Source organism: Ranitomeya imitator, chromosome 2 (genome assembly GCF_032444005.1).
Source record: "Ranitomeya imitator isolate aRanImi1 chromosome 2, aRanImi1.pri, whole genome shotgun sequence".
In the NCBI taxonomy this organism is placed as follows: Eukaryota; Metazoa; Chordata; class Amphibia; order Anura; family Dendrobatidae; genus Ranitomeya; species Ranitomeya imitator.
This window is the reverse complement of record NC_091283.1, coordinates 8773761-8795182: the sequence shown is the minus strand read 5'-3', so window position 1 is coordinate 8795182 and position 21422 is coordinate 8773761. Positions and strand designations below refer to the sequence as shown.

Here is a 21422-nt window from a genome sequence, read left to right as displayed (position 1 = left end):
TGCCCCTATGTACAGGAATATAACTACTATAATACTGCCCCTATATACAAGAATATAACTACTATAATACTGCCCCTATGTACAAGAATATAACTACTATAATACTGCTCCTATGTACAGGAATATAACTACTATAATACTGCCCCTATATACAAGAATATAACTACTATAATACTGCTCCTATGTACAAGAATATAACTACTATAATACTGCCCCTATGTACAAGAATATAACTACTGTAATACTGCCCCTATGTACAAGAATATAACTGCTATAATACTGCCCCTATGTACAAGAATATAACTACTATAATACTGCTCCTATGTACAAGAATATAACTGCTATAATACTGCCCCTATGTACAAGAATATAACTACTATAATACTGCTCCTATGTACAAGAATATAACTGCTATAATACTGCCCCTATGTACAAGAATATAACTACTATAATACTGCTCCTATATACACGAATATAACTACTATAATACTGCTCTCTATGTACAAGAATATAACTACTATAATGCTGCTCTCTATGTACAAGAATATAACTACTATAATACTGCTCCTATGTACAAGAATATAACTACTATAATACTGCTCCTATGTATAAGAATATAACTACTATAATACTGTTTCTATGTACAAGAATATAACTACTATAATACTGCTCCTATGTATAAGAATATAACTACTATAAAACTGCTCTCTATGTACAAGAATATAACTACTATAATACTGCTCCTATGTGCAAGAATATAACTGCTATAATACTGCCCCTATGTACAAGAATATAACTAGTATAATACTGCTCCTATATACACGAATATAACTACTATAATACTGCTCCCTATGTACAAGAATATAACTACTATAATACTGCTCTCTATGTACAAGAATATAACTACTATAATACTGCTCCCTATGTACAAGAATATAACTACTATAATACTGCTCCTATGTACAAGAATATAACTACTATAATACTGCTCCTATGTATAAGAATATAACTACTATAAAACTGCTCCTATGTGCAAGAATATAACTACTATAATACTGCCCCTATGTACAAGAATATAACTACTATAATACTGCTCCTATGTACAAAAATATAACTGCTATAATACTGCCACTATGTACAAGAATATAACTACTATAATAATGCTCCTATGTACAAGAATATATCAACTATAATACTGCTCCTATGTACAAGAATATAACTACTATAATACTGCTCCTATATACAAGAATATATCTACTATAATACTGCTCCTATGTACAAGAATATAACTACTATAATACTGATCCTATGTACAAGAATATAACTACTATAATACTGCTCCTATGTACAAGACTATAACTACTATAATACTGCCCCTATGTACAAGAATATAACTACTATAATACTACTACTATATTTTTCCAAAGCGTTTGATACCGTGCCGCACAAGAGGTTGGTACACAAAATGAGAATACTTGGTCTGGGGGAAATTGTGTGTAAATGGGTTAGTAACTGGCTTAGTGATAGAAAGCAGAGGGTGGTTATAAATGGTATAGTCTCTAACTGGGTCGCTGTGACCAGTGGGGACCGCAGGGGTCAGTATTGGGACCTGTTCTCTTCAACATATTCATTAATGATCTGGTAGAAGGTTTACACAGTAAAATATCGATATTTGCAGATGATACAAAACTATGTAAAGCAGTTAATACAAGAGAAGATAGTATTCTGCTACAGATGGATCTGGATAAGTTGGAAACTTGGGCTGAAAGGTGGCAGATGAGGTTTAACAATGATAAATGTAAGGTTATACACATGGGAAGAAGGAATCAATATCACCATTACACACTGAACGGGAAACCACTGGGTAAATCTGACAGGGAGAAGGACTTGGGGATCGTAGATAATGATAAACTTACCTGGAGCAGCCAGTGCCAGGCAGCAGCTGCCAAGGCAAACAGGATCATGGGGTGCATTAAAAGAGGTCTGGATACACATGATGAGAGCATTATACTGCCTCTGTACAAATCCCTAGTTAGACCGCACATGGAGTACTGTGTCCAGTTTTGGGCACCGGTGCTCATGAAGGATATAATGGAACTAGAGAGAGTACAAAGGAGGGCAACAAAATTAATAAAGGGGATGGGAGAACTACAATACCCAGATAGATTAGCGAAATTAGGATTATTTAGTCTAGAAAAAAGACGACTGAGGGGCGATCTAATAACCATGTATAAGTATATAAGGGGACAATACAAATATCTCGCTGAGGATCTGTTTATACCAAGGAAGGTGACGGGCACAAGGGGGCATTCTTTGCGTCTGGAGGAGAGAAGGTTTTTCCACCAACATAGAAGAGGATTCTTTACTGTTAGGGCAGTGAGAATCTGGAATTGCTTGCCTGAGGAGGTGGTGATGGCGAACTCAGTCGAGGGGTTCAAGAGAGGCCTGGATGTCTTCCTGGAGCAGAACAATATTGTATCATACAATTATTAGGTTCTGTAGAAGGACGTAGATCTGGGGATTTATTATGATGGAATATAGGCTGAACTGGATAGACAAATGTCTTTTTTCGGCCTTACTAACTATGTTACTATGTTACTATGTTACTCCCTATGTACAAGAATATAACTACTATAATACTGCTCCTATGTACAAGAATATAACTACTACAATACTGCTCCTATATACAAGAATATAACTATTATAATACTGCTCCTATGTACAAGAATATAACTACTATAATACTGCCCCTATGTACAAGAATATAACTACTATAATACTGCTCCTATGTACAAGAATATAACTACTATAATACTGCCCCTATGTACAAGAATATAACTACTATAATACTACTCCCTATGTACAAGAATATAACTACTATAATACTGCTCCTATGTACAAGAATATAACTACTACAATACTGCTCCTATATACAAGAATATAACTATTATAATACTGCTCCTATGTACAAGAATATAACTACTATAATACTGCCCCTATGTACAAGAATATAACTACTATAATACTGCTCCTATGTACAAGAATATAACTACTATAATACTGCCCCTATGTACAAGAATATAACTACTATAATACTGACCCTATGTACAAGAATATAACTACTATAATACTGCCCCCCTATGTACAAGAATATAACTACTATTATACTGCTCCTATGTACAAGAATATAACTACTATAATACTGCTCCTATGTACAAGAATATAGCTACTATAATACTGCTCCTATGTACAAGAATATAACTACTATAATACTGCTCCTATGTACAAGAATATAACTACTACTAGATTGTGGCCCGATTCTAACGCATCGGGTATTCTAGAATATGCATGTCCCCGTAGTATATGGACAATGATGATTCCAGAATTCGCGGCAAACTGTGTCCGTCGCTGATTGGTCGAGGCAACCTTTATGACATCATCGTCGCCATGGCAACCATTATGACATCATCGTCGCTGTGCCCGTTGCTGTTTGGTCGAGGCCGGACGGCCTCGACCAATCAGAGACGCGGGATGTCTACGTCCTTTATGACATCATCGTCGCTGTGCCCGTTGCTGATTGGTCGAGGCCTGGCGGCCTCGACCAATCAGAGACGCGGGATTTCTACGTCGATGCTGTGCCGGTCTCTGATTGGTCGAGGCCTGGCGGCCTCGACCAATCAGAGAGCCGGGATTTCCAGGACAGACAGACAGACAGACAGACAGACGGAAAAACCCTTAGACAATTATATATATAGATAATACTGCTCCTATGTACAAGAATATAACTACTATAATACTGCTCCTATGTACAAGAATATAGCTACTATAATACTGCTCCTATGTACAAGAATATTACTACTATAATACTGCCCCTATGTACAAGAATATAACTACTATAATACTGCTCCTATGTACAAGAATATAACTACTATAATACTGCCCCTATGTACAAGAATATAACTACTATAATACTGCTCCTATGTACAAGAATATAACTACTATAATACTGCTCCTATGTACAAGAATATAACTACTATAATACTGCCCCTATGTACAAGAATATAACTACTATAATACTGCCCCTATGTACAAGAATATAACTACTATAATACTGCCCCTATGTACAAGAATATAACTACTATAATACTGCTCCTATGTACAAGAATATAACTACTATAATACTGCCCCTATGTACAAGAATATAACTACTATAATACTGCTCCTATGTACAAGAATATAACTACTATAATACTGCCCCTATGTACAAGAATATAACTCCTATAATACTGCTCCTATGTACAAGAATATAACTACTATAATACTGCTCCTATGTACAAGAATATAACTACTATAATACTGCCCCTATGTACAAGAATATAACTACTATAATACTGCTCCTATGTACAAGAATATAACTACTATAATACTGCCCCTATGTACAAGAATATAACTACTATAATACTGCTCCTGTGTTACAAGAATATAACTACTATAATACTGCTCCTATGTACAAGAATATAACTACTATAATACTGCTCCTATGTACAAGAATATAACTACTATAATACTGCTCCTGTGTTACAAGAATATAACTACTATAATACTGCTCCTATGTACAAGAATATAACTACTATAATACTGCCCCTATGTACAAGAATATAACTACTATAATACTGCTCCTGTGTTACAAGAATATAAGTAATGTAATTCTGGAGATTAATAGTAAGCTTGGAATATGAGCAAGCAATTGATTGTTTCTATCTTATGTAAACTGTTCTTTAATTGACCAGTTACAGGTAATTTTGTCTCCTGTCCTATCATAAAAGGTAATGCCCTTATTATCTAGTTTACACGTCTAACAATCTTATATTAATTTGAGACTGAAGATCTGCCTGCGTTTATGGGTTGGTTTAAAGCTATGATTCTAGTGAACAGATGGTGCAGAGATTGCGTCCGAGGGTCCGTGCCGGCTATAACATTTGGGTATTAAACAAAATGAAGAGTGTAATGAGCCGCAGAATGAGAGCAAATATGGCCTGACCTGAAATTGGTCTGAAGTCAGCAGGAGACCCCAGGGCTGCACTGAATGGAAAGTCTGGGAGTTTGTTACAATGTATCTTACTAGCTAAGAACTGTCACCCTGGAAAACTATACAGAGGGGAGATTGATGCTACTGTCAAGGTTTTCGAAAAGTGATACATTGTGACAATTGTACAGTGTGCATGTTTATAGCATCAATGTATGTTGATTTTATTTGCAGTTTCCTTTTTCTGACTGTGATTTCTTATCATAGTCTTCTTCTGCCTTTAGGGAAGCTGTTGTGTGTAATTAGCTCCCACTTATAATTACTTTAGTCTGTGCCCCTTCTCACCCCAGACCCTGAAGCTTATTAATTGACTATATGGCAGGTACATCCCAACATCCCGACGTCTCGGCACATGTGAAGGGTTAAACTCCTGCAACGGATTCAGCAATGGCTGTAAAGAGTTTATTTCTAGATGTTTACAAACCGTGTGACACAATGTATCAAAAGCCAATTTCACAGCGATTATTATCATCCGCTGGGCTCATTCTTGTGCAGATCTTTACGTTGTTATGTGAAATGTTTGCTCGGCGGAGATTTTACGCTGCATCAATGTAAAACGTCTTCATTATCAATAAAACTGGGAAATTGGAAAGAGAAATTCCATCATAACTAATCGTTAATGTGTTCCCAAAAGTCGACTTTTAAACCATTTTGCATTGACGGTGCATTTTTCTAAACAACGACGGTATTTTTGCTTTGATTTTTTTTTGCAATAATTTTAGTGTTTTTATAGGTAGAAAAATCTATGCAAAGAAAATGAGCAGAAGTTTTGTCAGGACGCACATGTTTAAAGTCATGAATCTCCACTGCGTTCTCTGTGCCATTCTCTGTCCGAAAAGTTTCCATCTGTTTCATTGGATCGATCTCCATCAGGACCGTCGTCTGCTCGCCGTCGGTGAAGAATTTGTATTCTACATCATAGACCTGTGGAGAGACAAAGGGGAGAAAGGCGGGAATAATAATGGAGGACAATATTGTTTTATGGAGCCATTTTGAAATGCAATTTCAGCCGCGGTAATAAAAGCTGTGAGGACTTTTATATTGCAAATCAAATGTTTTCTGCTGCTTCACTGGCTCATCGGAAGCAAGAAATATTCATGAGGGCTCCAATAGCAGGTAATGGCCCCAGAAAGCAGGAGCTGTGTGGAAATAGGGACCCATAAGGGTGGTCCGAGCCTGATCAGCACCACCGCCTGATCAGCACCACCGCCTGATCAGCACCGCCACCTTCACACATTTTGGAAGCCCAGACATGTGGAGCTGCTTGGAGGAGTCCTCACCCTGTAGAAAAGATGTCACACTGGACTTTATATCTAAGATTTACAACTTTCCTGCTCTGCAGGGTACAGAAATCTTAAGATCAATGTTCCTTAGTGCTCCATGTCATTACTTTTCTCACGGCATGGCACTGCGTGTTCAGTATATGCAGGGCCTCGAGTCACACTAAACATGAAAAATCGGTCTGAGTCTTCCTGCCGAGAGTCATACGAATGTTATGTGAGTGTCATGCGAGTACAATCCGATTTTTCACACCTAGCATCCGACTTACATCCGATTGCAGTGCGATTTTAACATAAGCTTTTACATAGAATAATTCTCTAAGTCATTTACACATCACTTTCAAAGGAAATATTCGTCAAAACACACACGCACACATGTATATATACACACTGCTTGTTAAGGGAACACTTAAACACCAGAATCTAACTCCAAGTAAATCAAACTTCTGTAAATCAAACTGTCCACTTAGGAAGCAAAACTGATTGACAATCAATTTCACTTGTTGTTGTGCAAATGGAATAGACAACAGATGGAAATTATTGACAATTATTAAGACCCCCTCAATAAAGGAGCGGTTCTGCAGGTGGGGACCACAGACCACATCTCAGCACCAATGCTTTCTGGCTGATGTTTTGGTCACTTTTGAATGTTGGTTGTGCTTTCACACTCGTGGTAGCATGAGACTCTACAACCCACACAAGTGGCTCAGGTAGTGCAGCTCATCCAGGATGGCACATCAATGCGAGCTTTGGCAAGAAGGTTTGCTGTGTCTGTCAGCGTAGTGTCCAGAGGATGGAGGCGCTACCAGGAGACAGGCCAGTACACCAGGAAACGTGGAGGGCTCCATAAGAGGGAAACAACCCAGCAGCATTACCGCTACCTCAGCCTTTGTGCAAGGAGGAACAGGAGGAGCACTGCCAGAGCCCTGCAAAATGACCTCCAGCAGGCCACAAATGTGTATGTGTCTGCACAAACAGTTAGAAACCGACTCCATGAGGATGGTCTGAGTGCCCGACATCCACAGATAGGGGTTGTGCTCACAGCCCAACACCGTGCAGGATGCTTGGCATTTGCCACAGAACACCAGGATTGGCAAATTCACCACTGGCGCCCTGTGCTCTTCACAGATGAAAGCAGGTTCACACTGAGCACATGTGAGAGACGTGACAGAGTCTGGAGACGCCGTGGAGAGCGATCTGCTTCCTGCAACATCCTTCAGCATGAATGGTTTGGCAGTGGGTCAGTAATGGTGTGGGGTGGATTTTCTTTGGAGGGTCGCACAGCCCTCCATGTACTCGCCAGAGGTAGCCTGACTGCCATTAGGTACCGAGATGAGACCCTCAGACCCCTTGTGAGACCATATGCTGGTGCGGTTGGCCCTGGGTTCCTTCTAATGGAGGACAATGCCAGACCTCATGTGGCTGGAGTGTGTCAGCAGTTCCTGCAAGATGAAGGCGTTGAAGCTATGGACTGGCCGCCCGTTCCCCAGACCTGAATCCGATTGAGCACATATGGGACATCATGTCTCGCTCCATCCACCAATGCCACATTGCACCACAGACTGTCGCCGACTTGGCGGATGCTTTAGTCCACGTTTGGGAGGAGATCCCTCAGGAGACCATCCGCCGCCTCATCAGGAGACCATCCGCCGCCTCATCAGGAGCTTGCCCAGGCATTGTAGGGAGATCATACAGGCACGTGGAGGCCACACACACTACTGAGTATCATTTCCTTGTCTTGAGGCATTTCCACTGAAGCTGGATCAGCCTGTAACTTCATTTTCCACTTTGATTTTGAGCATCATTCCAACTCCAGACCTCCGTGGGATATTAGTTGTCGTTTACATTGATAATTTTTAGGTTTTATTGTTCTCAACACAATCCACCATGTAATGAATAAAGATTTATGACTGGAATATTTCATTCAGTGATATCTAGGAATTGGGATTTTAGTGTTCCCTTTATTTTTTTGAGCAGAGTGTGTGTATGTATATATATATAATATAATATATATATATATATATATATATATATATATATATATATATATATCCTCAGACAGGGACTAGTAGTTCACAGGGAGATACTGAGCACACGCTGCTGGATGACACGCTGTATGGTCGCATCATGCAACCATGCAGAGCTAGACCCGTCATGGGACAAATGGATTAGCAGCATCTCTGTGGAAATGTGAAGAATATTGTTATTTTTTACTTATAACTCTTTTGCAGATGACAAGGGCATTAGTGGAATGGGCAAGGTCATAAGTATGGTTTAATTAAATTTATTAATGGAGTCTGTGTCGTTCTTTCAATTAAAGGACTTTTTTTCTGGGTGTCTGTGTTTTTATACATCATGACTATAGGTTTAGCAATAGGTTTTCTCATTGATCCCTCTACATTACTAACCTCGGGGCTTGATGTCACCTGACAATACAAAGGTGACATCAACTCCCTCAACTATCACCTCACTTGCCACCGCTACAGGGCAAGTGGGAAGAGCGAGGCTAAGTGCAAGAATTGGCGTATCTTAGAGATACACCTTTTCTGGAGCAGCTCAGAGATGATGTTTTTAGCCTGGGGTGAGGCAGTATCCATGGCTCCTTCCTAGGCTAATAATATCAGCCTGAAGCTGTCTGCATAGCTTTTGCTGGTTATTAATTATAGGGGAACCCTACATCACTTTTTTTAGAGTCCCACATTTTAGCCAGTTAAGGCTAAGTATATAGTTGTGAGCTGATATTAACAGCCTGGGGGGAAGGCAGTATCCATGGCCCCTTCCTAGGCTATTAATATCATCCCGCAGCTGTCTGCATAGCCTTTGCTGGTTATTAATTATAGGGGGACCACACATCTTTTTAGGATCCCCCATTTTAATGGCCAGTAAAGGCTAAATATACAGTTGTGAGCTGATTTTAATAGCCTGGGAAGCTCCAAGGGTATTACCCCCTTCCCAGGTTATAAACATCTGCCCCAGCCATCGGCTTTCCCTCTGCTGGTTACAAAAAATGCTTGGGAGCCGACACCATTTTTTTCCAAAAAATAATATATTATTAATTAAATACATGTACAGCAAGCTGCACACACACACTGTACTAATTGTATGAGTCACAGACATCTGTATATCTACCTATTCTATATGTATTTACTCTATGTAATCAATCTCTTCTATTCTGTTTTCTCCTGAAGTGATTTTACAGTACACGGCAGATAGATTGCCGGGTTTTCTTCTATCTATCTATATAATATATTCTGTATGTGTATGTGTTGTTTGTAAACCAGGTATTGGTACTTTTGGCAGTGTAGACAGGTGTCAAGTCCTGATGGAGAATGACATACAGGGAAGTATGAAGTGCTCTAAAATGTCCTGGTAGACGGCTGCGCTGACTTTGGTCTTAATGAAACACAGTGGACCTACACCAGCAGATGACATTGTGGAAACTTCACACTAGACCTTCAAAATCAAGGTCCCAGAGTCTGGAGGAAGAGTGTAGAGGCCACAATCCAAGCTGCTGGAGGTCTAGTGTGAAATTTCCACAATCAGTGGAATCAGTCATTCTCCAGCAAGACTTGGCACCTGTCCACCCTGCCAAAAGTTCCAATACCTGGTGTTCCTGCCCCTGAAGGCACCAATCATGTAAATAATGCCTAATGTGCTTAATTTCATGCGCCTATCCTCCATAATCACGATCGCTTGTTCCTGCGCGCTGTGCCATATAAGCTCTACACCGGCATCCAAGCTACCTGAAATTACCCCTGGATTCAAAGTAAAGGACTTCTGATGAAGGTCCGGATGTGGACAAAAAACATTCAAAGTTAACACTGGATGCATAATAAATGGAACTTTTTGTTTTGCCACACTTCTCTTTGAGTGCCAAGTCTTTTCTATGATCTTCTATGATCAAGTTCAAGAAGAAATTGACAAGATGCCAAAACAAGACTTACTCATTATGGGAGACTTAAATGACAAAGTGGGCTGCGGCAAACATGGAACCGTTGTTGGAAATGTTGGACTTTGTGAACAAAATGAGGCTGAAGGAAGATTCATTAACTTTTGTACGACAAATCAACTGTTCATCATGAACACCTTCAAAAATCATAAATGGAGACTCTACACATGGACATCAACAAATAAAAATCAGATTGACTACATATGTGCTCGCCAAAGATGGAGGTCATCAATCATTACCATGAAAACAAGGCCAGGAGCTGACTCTGGAAAGAATCATGAACTTTTGATTAGAAAAGATTAGAATCAAGCTCCGCAAGCAGATGGGACAACAGGTCGTTTACAACTTCAATTTGACCAACATACCTGAAGGTTTTTTTAACAGTTTGCGCAACCGATATATATATCACTGGACAGAATGTAAGAAAGCCTGAGGCTTTATGGACAGATATAAAGACCATTGTTACTGAAGAAGCAAGAAAGACAACAAACAAGAGGCAGAAGAAACCGCCGGAAGCATGGTTAACAGAAGAGACCCTAAGGATCATCGAAGAAAGATGAATGGCAAAAGCAAAAAATAACAAGCAGGATGCAGACAACATCAGTAAAAGACTAAAGAGAGTCAATCGAGCAGACAAAGAACTTTATTACCAAAAGATATGTACAGAGATAGAAAGTGAACATCTGAAGGGCAAGACCAGGTAGGTGTACCAAAAGATCAAACAGATACGATGAAAGTTTCAACCAGATGTGGGAATGCTGAATGACGCCAACGGGAACAAACTAACTGAGCCAGAACAGATCAAGGAAAGAATACACAGAGCACCTTTACAAGAACGACTCAGTGATATGGGAAGAAACTGAGACTGGAAATAATAAAGAGCCGAACATCTGAAAGACAAAGTCGTTGCTGCGATAAAGATTCTGTAAAAAGTCAAAGCCCCTGGATGTGAAAAAAATGCCAATAGAGCTAATGAAGTCTCCTGAACCGGTAGTTGATGTCATCACATGCCTGTTTCACCCTATATGGACAACTGGTAAACGGCCGAAGGACGGGACAAGAGTCGTGTTTATTCCTATTCCGAAGAAGGGAGATGCTACCGACTGTGGAAACTATCGGACGATGGCGCTCATACCTCATGCCAGTAAAATACTACTGAAGATCCTACAAAGATGGCTACAGCCTTACTGATAAAGAGCTGCCGGAGGATAAAGCAGGATTCAGAGAAGGCTGAGAAATGAGAGACGTGATTGCTAACATGAGTTGGAAAAGGGAAAATGCCAAAAAATACAACAAGGAGATCGATTTCAGCTTAATTGACCACAGCAAAGCCTTCAATTGTCTTGATCTCCAGAAACTGTGGATACCATGAAGGATATGGGTGTGTCGAACCATCTGATCATCCTCATTATAAACCTTTACCTTGACCAAGAAGCAAAAGTCAGAACAGAACACGGCAACACGACATGGTTTGGAGGAGCGTGAGGCATCAGACAAGGCGGCTTCCTGTCACCATTTCTCTTCAATTTATATGCAGAAGCTTTTTTGTAGGAAGGCCAGACTTGCTAAAGAGAAGAATTAATCAAAACTACTGGATCAATCATCGACAATCTTAAATACTCAGATGAAAGAACATTGATAGCAACAGGCATAGATGGAATGGAGGACTTATTACTGGGTGTCATGATGGAACGCTCAAGACTGGGACTGCTACTCAAAACAAGGAAGACAAAGATACTGACTACTGCCAGGTACGACCGGGACACATCTGAGATGGACGGCGACAAACTGGAAGTTGTAGAGGACTTCAACCTTCTCTGATCAATGATCACTCAAGATGCAGCAATGATACCGGAAGTCAATAATAGTAGGATAGCTATGGGCAAATGGGCATTGAAGTCTCTGGATAAGGTCCTCAAATCGAGGAGCATTTCACTGGTGATGAAGACATGGCTCATATATAGTCTGGTCTCTGTGTTAACATATGGATGTAAAAGCTGGGTGATAGAAGAAGACTCAATGCCTTCGAAATGTGATGGAGAATGATGTTATCAATACCATGGATGGCCCGAAGAAGAAACAAATCAACTGTGGAACAAATCAAGCCAGACATCAGGTACTGGAAGCAACGACCACCAAGCTACGACGTGCCTCCTTTGGACACATCATAGGAACAGAGCGATCACTGGAAAAGGACATCATGGTCCAAAGACTAGAAGGAACCATGCGAAGAGGAAGTCCAGCAACCCGATGGCTTGATACAATGAAGATAAAGGTGAAGAAGATTTTGGTGACCTCTCTAAGCTTACAGAAGATCGATCTTCCTAAAGTTCGTTCCTCAAGATCGACCTGAAGGCCGTTAATAATGATCATTTGACAATTGTTGAGCTGCAGCCCCAAGCCCGGGGTTTCTCTCACATATTCCTGCTATTTCCCCTGTGATGACGCAGTGTTAATCCTGTCTATGGCCGTCATCAGTGTATACTGTCTTTCCTGAGCAGATGATTGACAGTCGTCAAGTCTCTCGCACATCTGTCCTCCTTGATTGCTCATCTATCCTCCGTCTCTGCGGCACAGACAGAGAGTGTACTCAGGATGATTTGGGAGTTTGCACATCTCCCCCGGTCGGGTCCTCGTCTCCTAATGTAATTACAGTCTCTAAACAGGTTTTGATTTTGCAATATGCCTTAATTAGAAGTAGATTAGGAATTAATTCGACAAATAAAAACAGCTTGTTCTGAGCCCCGAAGCGATGTCTGAAGCGGAGAAATCGGATGCATCTCCTTGTCTGACAATCTCCTTATCAGGATCTGCGCACAGAGACGTCATTGTAAAGCACATAACGGCTCCGCTCCGGGGTGATGGGGGGGCCGCGCCATCGTCAGGGCTCCATCTCCGCACAGCCGCCTTATGCTGGAAGTGTTCAAGGGTTTCATGTTAATTGTCGGGATGAAGCTTCACAATATGGATTTATCCCTGCTGGAGACAAAGGAATATGGTAATCTGCCGGCAAAACGTATGGGGTGAGCCTACAGATATAGCAGAGCTGAGCTTGTCATATGCCACCCATAGTACATAGGATGGGCGCTCACTAGGGCTCTGGTACATGGCAGTGCTCATATAATAAGTGACACATTTTGCCACAATCCTCATTACTGCAAAATTCTGTGATTTTTTTTTTAAATTTTTCCACAATTTTTGGAGAAATTGGTTGGCTTAGGATGGCGTGAAAACCACGATCCAACAAATTCACTATTATTCAAACCAGGCCTTGAAGTAAATTGTGGCAGAAATGTACTCCAGCTCTTAGGCTACGTTCACATTAGCGTTGCGTCGGGAGCAGCCGCGGCGACGCATGCGCCATGCGCCCCTATATTTAGCATGGGAGGCGCATGGACATGCGTTGCTCTTGCATTTTGTGACGCATGCGTCACTGTGTCGCAACTGTCAGGGCGCAGAGGACGCTGCATGATGCAGTTTTTTCTGCGCCAAAAATCATGCAAAAGTGAACGCATGCGTCACAAAAAGCTGCGTTGTGCATGCGTTGCGTCGCCGACGCTGCCCCGCACAACGCTACTATGAACGTAGCCTTAGTTGGCTTATTACCACATAGATGTTCAGGTTTGCACCTACAATATTTATTATAAATTTGCCCCAATTTACATGAGTTCCCTCCCAGACTGCAGATAAATCAAGTTCTATCATCACCCAAATAGAAGCAGAAACTGTCTCCTTCCTCCATCAGAGATGTCACCATACGCTGAAACCTCGCATGGTATATACTGCAGATGGAAGCAGACATGGTGTATAGGAAGGGAGCGGAGAGGTGCTGTCACCAGGAATTACTAATGGTGATGCCTTTCTGAGTGCCCGTGTGACGGGCAGGCAACCCACGAGGGCCAAGATGTCAGACATCAACTTTTCACTGAAGAAACCTAAGTCAGGTGAAGTATGGAGTAGAGATGACAGAACCTTCTAAGGTTTCGTTTGGTTCGATTTGCCGAATGTTTAGGTGTTCATTTTAATGTGAGGCACAAACAAACACATAGACAATACCTTAAGGGGTGTCAAAAACCTTCCCAAATAGCTAAAACTAGAGGCAGACACCAGGAAAAGTGGCATCAATCCACCCACAGTAGAAATGTGCAAATGGCACAGCAGCAGTCAGCCATGGGCCAGGCATGAGGTATCAGGGTCTGGGCCAGCATTTACCGGTTGGAATTGAAGTTTCAATGAGAACCTGGTGGTTAAGGGAGTGTTGTAAGCCTTCTTAGCTGGGTGACCTGATACCTCATGCAACACCTCTAATTTTTTTCGCCAGCCACACTCAGACGGCACAAACATCAGTTTTACAGAGGACTGATAGAAAAAAGTAAGGAAAGTAAGTAGTTGACTGAAAGTAAGTGCAGCCCTGCCAGTCTGGGAGACCTATACAGACTTATACAGGCAACCACCCAGATGGAGACCCAACTTGGAGTCTCCACATTTCAAAATATTATTGTCACACACCACTAAACTGGCATCAATTTCCACAGAGTAGAAATAGTATAATAGACCTCTGATACACCTTCCACCACAGGCAGCCCACCAGATGGAGACCCAACTTGGAGTCTCCACATTTCAAAAAAGTGTTTGTAACATCAACAGCAGTAGCAACAGCAGGCACAGAAGACACCACAAAGATGGCACAGACTGCAATAACGCAAGATCAATACATGACACTAAAAACTACACCATCGTCTAGTCCGCCCAGTCTGCCACTCAGGTGCAAAAGTCATTGGAGATCCATGACTTGCTCATTTTGATGAAAGTTAGGCAGTTTACACTTTCAGGGGAAAACCGGATGCGCTTATCTATCAGAACACCACCAGCAGCGCTGACATGTTCTGAGACAACACTGGCAGCCATGCATGACAAAACCTCCAAGGCGTGTGAGGCGAGCTCAGGCCACTCTTCCATTTTTGAAGACCAAAATGCAAAAGGTTCGAAACCCTCCCTGATGCTAATGGTATTGAACTCCAGATACTCCTGCACCATCCTCTCCAGACATGTAAGACTTGTACTCTGTTCTGCTGGTGTATAACTGGTCTAAAAAGTGTGTGAAACAACTCACAGAAATTGCTTATGCCACTTACAATGCTGCTGCTAATGATTTTGCAATGACACCTTAACGTTCTGGGGGTTGGACATCTAGAACTGGGATATAGGGTTGAGCGAAACGGATCGGACAAATTCAAAAATCGCCTACTTTCGCCAAAGTCGGGTTTCATGAAACCCGACCCGATCCTAGTGTGGGATCGGTCATGAGGTCGGCAATCTGCGCGCAAAAGTCGCGTTTCGTATGACGTTTTCAGTGCCATTTTTCAGCCAATGAAGGTGGACGCAGAGTGTGGGCAGCGTTATGACATAGGTCTCGGTCCCCACCATCTTAGAGAAGGGCATAACAGTGATTGGCTTGCTTTCTGCGGTGTCACAGGGGCTATAAAGGGGCGTGCACGCCGACCGCCATCTTACTTCTGCCGATCGTAGCATAGGGAGAGGTTGCTGCAGCTTCATCAGAAGAAGGGATATAGTTAGGGAGGGATGATTAACCCCGAAACTGCTTGTGCTGTAGCGATTTCCAATGTCCAACACCACCTTTTCTTTGCAGGGACAGTGGAGGCTAGATTTCTGTGCATCAGCTCTGTAGCTTATTAGGCTGCCCTAGAAGGCTCTCTGATAGCTGCATTGCTGTGTGTACGCCGCTGTGCAAACCAACTGCTTTTTTAAAAGCAAAAATCCTGTTGCTCCTTTCTGCACAGTTCTCTTGTTTATTTGTCCACACTTTTGTGTGCAGCAGTCTTTTTTATTGCTGCCATACTTTTCCTGAGATCATTGTAGGGAAATTGAAATTGTACTACAGCCCTTGTATTTTTTCATATATCTTCCAGCCACGTTCTGCCACTTACATTGTGTTGTTTTATGCACTGGGCCTGAGTTTTGGTTCAGTCTCCCAAAAAAAAAGGGAGATTTAAATTCTCAAGTTTATATACACCTTCTACCTTGTTTTACAGTACCATATAACGGTTGTTATTTTGGTTAGATTTTCCAAAAAATGGGGAAGTCTCGTGGAAGAGCCCATGGGCGGTGGTTGCCAGCTGGTACTGATGGTGGTGGTGGTGGTGCATCTGGTGGTAGTGGCAAAAGCACAATAGCACCCAAGGCTGGAGGTGTTGAGCCAGCGTCATCGTCTGGCTGCACAAGGCCTCGAAGGCTCCCTTATCTGGGAGTAGGAAAACAGCTTTTAAAGCCGGAGCAGCAGGAAAAAGTTTTGGCTTTCCTTGCTGACTCAGCCTCTAGCTCTTTCGCCTCCTCTTCAGAAAGTTCCAAATATAAAAGCAGTGCGTCATTAGTGGATGGTCAGGAACAAGACGTTTCCTTGTGTCCTTCTCCCAAACCAAAAGTGAAGGATGCGTCAGGTGACACTACAGGTTACTCCATGGAGCTCTCTACACATACCGTGCCTGGGTTAGAAGGGGAAATTGTTAACTGCCCATTACAAGATGAATCGGACATGGAGTGCACAGATGCACAGCCACAGCTAGATTATTATGCCGTTCCATTGACTCAGATCACTACATTGCCCTCGCAGTGTACTGAGCCAGAATCTGACCCTGCTGAGACTATGGTGCCCCGTCCCGAACGCTATAGCACCTTACACGGTGACACTGAGGAAGGTGCACATGACATTGAGGAGGAGGTGATAGATGACCCAGTTGCTGACCCAGATTGGCAGCCATTGGGGGAAGAGGGTGCAGCTGCCAGTAGATCAGAAGCGGAGGATGATCCGCAGCAGCCATCTACATCGCAACAGCTGTCATCTGGCAGGCCTGTATCTGGCCAAAAATGTGTGTCAAAAACAAAATCAGTTGTAGGACAGCGTGGCCATCCGGTAAAAGTAGCACAGCGTGCAATGCCTGAAAAGGTATTCGATAGTAGGAAGAGTGCAGTGTGGGAATTTTTTAACCAAGATCCGAATGATCAGTCAAAAGTTACAGATGTAAGAAATGCTCAAAGACCTTTAGCAGAGGGAAGAATGTTCAAAATTTAAATACAACGTGCATGCGTAGACATTTAACCAGCATGCACTTGCAAGCCTGAACAATCTGCCAAACGTCCCGTACCGTTGGTGCACCTGCTCAGAATGAAGGTAGTTAGCAACGCATCATTGCTTCCCTCACTGTAAGCCCACCGGTTAGGACACCACCAGCAGCAAATGTGGAGGTATCGTCGCAAGGCCAAATGTAGTCAGGGAATCACAAGGTTATTGGTAGGAAACACTGTATGTAGGCCAACATCAAGAATACCATCACCAACCCTCTCTCAATCCGCCATGTCCACAACAACCACCGCAAGTTCCACTATATGCAGCTCTCCAGTCCAGCTCACCCTACAAGAGACTCTCGTTAGGAAAAGGAAGTACTCATCCTCTCATCCGCGTACACAGGGTTTGAACGCCCACATTGCTAGACTAATCTCGTTAGAGATGATGTCCTACCGGTTGGTTGAAAGCAAAGCTTTCAAAGACCTGATGGCCTACGCAGTACCACGCTATGACCTACCCAGTCGACACTTCTTTGCGAGAAAAGCCATCCCAGCCCTCCACCAGCATGTCAAAGACCGTCCATGCACTGAGGCAATCAGTCAGTGGAATGATGAACCTCACAACAGATGCATGGACCAGTAGGCATGACCAGGGACGTTACGTGTCCATCATGGCGCACTGGGTTTATGTGGTGGATGCAGGGTCCACAAGGGACAGCCATAGTGGGACAGTTCTGCCTAGCCCATGGTCTAGAAAACAGTTGGCTGTAGGCGTTCGCCACCCCTCCTCCTCCTCTTCCTCCTCCAGAAGCGAAAGCTCATCCACAGAGCGCCATCCTAATTAAAGCTGCCAAAAAGGAAACAGAGAAGCACATTGCTAAGGAGAGTAAAACTAATCCCAAACTGTTCTTCAACTATATCAATAGTAAAAGAATAAAAACTGAAAATGTAGGCCCCTTAAAAAATAGTGAGGAAAGAATGGTTGTAGATGACGAGGAAAAAGCTAACATATTAAACACCTTCTTCTCCACGGTATTCACGGTGGAAAATGAAATGCTAGGTGAAATCCCAAGAAACAATGAAAACCCTAAATTAAGGGTCACCAATCTAACCCAAGAAGAGGTGCGAAACCGGCTAAATAAGATTAAAATAGATAAATCTCCGGGTCCGGATGGCATACACCCACGAGTACTAAGAGAACTAAGTAATGTAATAGATAAACCATTATTTCTTATTTTTAGTGACTCTATAGCGACAGGGTCTGTTCCGCAGGACTGGCGCATAGCAAATGTGGTGCCAATATTCAAAAAGGGCTCTAAAAGTGAACCTGGAAATTATAGGCCAGTAAGTCTAACCTCTATTGTTGGTAAAATATTTGAAGGGTTTCTGAGGGATGTTATTCTGGATTATCTCAATGAGAATAACTGTTTAACTCCATATCAGCATGGGTTTATGAGAAATCGCTCCTGTCAAACCAATCTAATCAGTTTTTATGAAGAGGTAAGCTATAGGCTGGACCACGGTGAGTCATTGGACGTGGTATATCTCGATTTTTCCAAAGCGTTTGATACCGTGCCGCACAAGAGGTTGGTACACAAAATGAGAATGCTTGGTCTGGGGGAAAATGTGTGTAAATGGGTTAGTAACTGGCTTAGTGATAGAAAGCAGAGGGTGGTTATAAATGGTATAGTCTCTAACTGGGTCGCTGTGACCAGTGGGGTACCGCAGGGGTCAGTATTGGGACCTGTTCTCTTCAACATATTCATTAATGATCTGGTAGAAGGTTTACACAGTAAAATATCGATATTTGCAGATGATACAAAACTATGTAAAGCAGTTAATACAAGAGAAGATAGTATTCTGCTACAGATGGATCTGGATAAGTTGGAAACTTGGGCTGAAAGGTGGCAGATGAGGTTTAACAATGATAAATGTAAGGTTATACACATGGGAAGAGGGAATCAATATCACCATTACACACTGAACGGGAAACCACTGGGTAAATCTGACAGGGAGAAGGACTTGGGGATCCTAGTTAATGATAAACTTACCTGGAGCAGCCAGTGCCAGGCAGCAGCTGCCAAGGCAAACAGGATCATGGGGTGCATTAAAAGAGGTCTGGATACACATGATGAGAGCATTATACTGCCTCTGTACAAATCCCTAGTTAGACCGCACATGGAGTACTGTGTCCAGTTTTGGGCACCGGTGCTCAGGAAGGATATAATGGAACTAGAGAGAGTACAAAGGAGGGCAACAAAATTAATAAAGGGGATGGGAGAACTACAATACCCAGATAGATTAGCGAAATTAGGATTATTTAGTCTAGAAAAAAGACGACTGAGGGGCGATCTAATAACCATGTATAAGTATATAAGGGGACAATACAAATATCTCGCTGAGGATCTGTTTATACCAAGGAAGGTGACGGGCACAAGGGGGCATTCTTTGCGTCTGGAGGAGAGAAGGTTTTTCCACCAACATAGAAGAGGATTCTTTACTGTTAGGGCAGTGAGAATCTGGAATTGCTTGCCTGAGGAGGTGGTGATGGCGAACTCAGTCGAGGGGTTCAAGAGAGGCCTGGATGTCTTCCTGGAGCAGAACAATATTGTATCATACAATTATTAGGTTCTGTAGAAGGACGTAGATCTGGGGATTTATTATGATGGAATATAGGCTGAACTGGATGGACAAATGTCTTTTTTCGGCCTTACTAACTATGTTACTATGTTACTAGAGCGCAGTCGCACGACCACTCTATCCGCAGCTGCCAGTGTTGCACACGAGGTGTCCCATTATCGAACAGCTAGTGGTAAGCATCAGCAGGCTGTGTTACAAATGAAGTGTTTGGGCGACAACAGACACACCGTGGAAGTACTGGCCGAGTACTTGCAGCAAGAAACTCAGTCATGGCTGGGCAGTGTACATCTTGAGGCAGGCAAGGTAGTCAGTGATAACGGAAGGAATTTTACGGCTGCCATAGCCCTTTCAGAACTGAAACACATACCTTGCCTGGCTCAAACCTTGAACCTGGTGGTGCAGTGCTTCCTCAAAAATTATCCGGAGTTACCAGCCCTGCTCCTGAAGGTGCGCAGACTTTGCTCGCACATCCACCGGTCGCCCGTACACTCCAGCCGTATGCTGAACCATCAGCGATCGCTGAATCTTCCCCAGCACCGCCTAATAATTGACATTGCAACAAGGTGGAACTCCACACTGCACATGCTTCAGAGACTGTGTGAACAGAGGCGTGCTGTAATTAATTTGTGGGAGGATACACATACACGGGCAGGCAGTTGGATGGCAGACATGGAGTTGTCTGGTGTGCAGTGGTCGAAGCTCCAATACCTCTGTCAAGTCCTTCAGTGTTTTGAGGAATGCACACGGCTGGTAAGTGCAGACGACGCCATCATAAGCATGAGCATCCCCCTAATGCGTCTGCTGATGCAAAGTTTGAAGCACATTAAGGAGCTGGTGTCTGCAGCCGAGGAGGAGGGAAGCCTTGATGACAGTCAGCCATTGTCTGCTCAGGGAACTCTCCTGTACGAGGTGGCGGTCGAAGAGGAAGAGGATGATGGGGATGAATATTTATAGGAGCAGGATGCTTCTCAGGGGGCAATGCAAACTGGTGGCGTTGCAAGGTCAGGTACAGGGTTTTTGCGGGACACAACTGATGTTGATTTGCAAGAAAGTGCTCCTCAACCCAGCACAAGCAGTGAATTGACACCTGGAACATTGGCCCACATGGCTGAGTATGCCTTGTGTATCCTTAAAACAAAAAAGGGAAGAAGCCAGCACTGCTTATGGTCAGAACGCAATAACTGAAGTGCAATTGCACATAAATTCTAACTGTATTTCAAATATGAGACATTTAGCAAACAATTGATCAATTCTTTGAGCTACCCCGCCACTTCACGGCAATCTCATAATGGGGCAGTCCTAATCTTCGTATTTTATTTACGTTGTGCCATTATGGCTTCCTGAATGTATAAAAATTGGTATGTGGCTGACCACCACTGTTGCC

At 42.6% G+C, this 21422-nt stretch overlaps 1 protein-coding gene across 1 annotated transcript in view; it reads right to left on the bottom strand.

Annotated features, from left to right (window-relative positions):
- TNMD (tenomodulin) overlaps nucleotides 1-21422 on the bottom strand; it is a 147210-nt gene that overhangs the window by 57360 nt on the left and 68428 nt on the right. The window contains exon 3 of the mRNA XM_069746088.1: nucleotides 5870-6010. Within this exon, the coding sequence (XP_069602189.1) occupies nucleotides 5870-6010 (141 nt within the window). The remainder of the gene's footprint in view (nucleotides 1-5869; nucleotides 6011-21422) is intronic.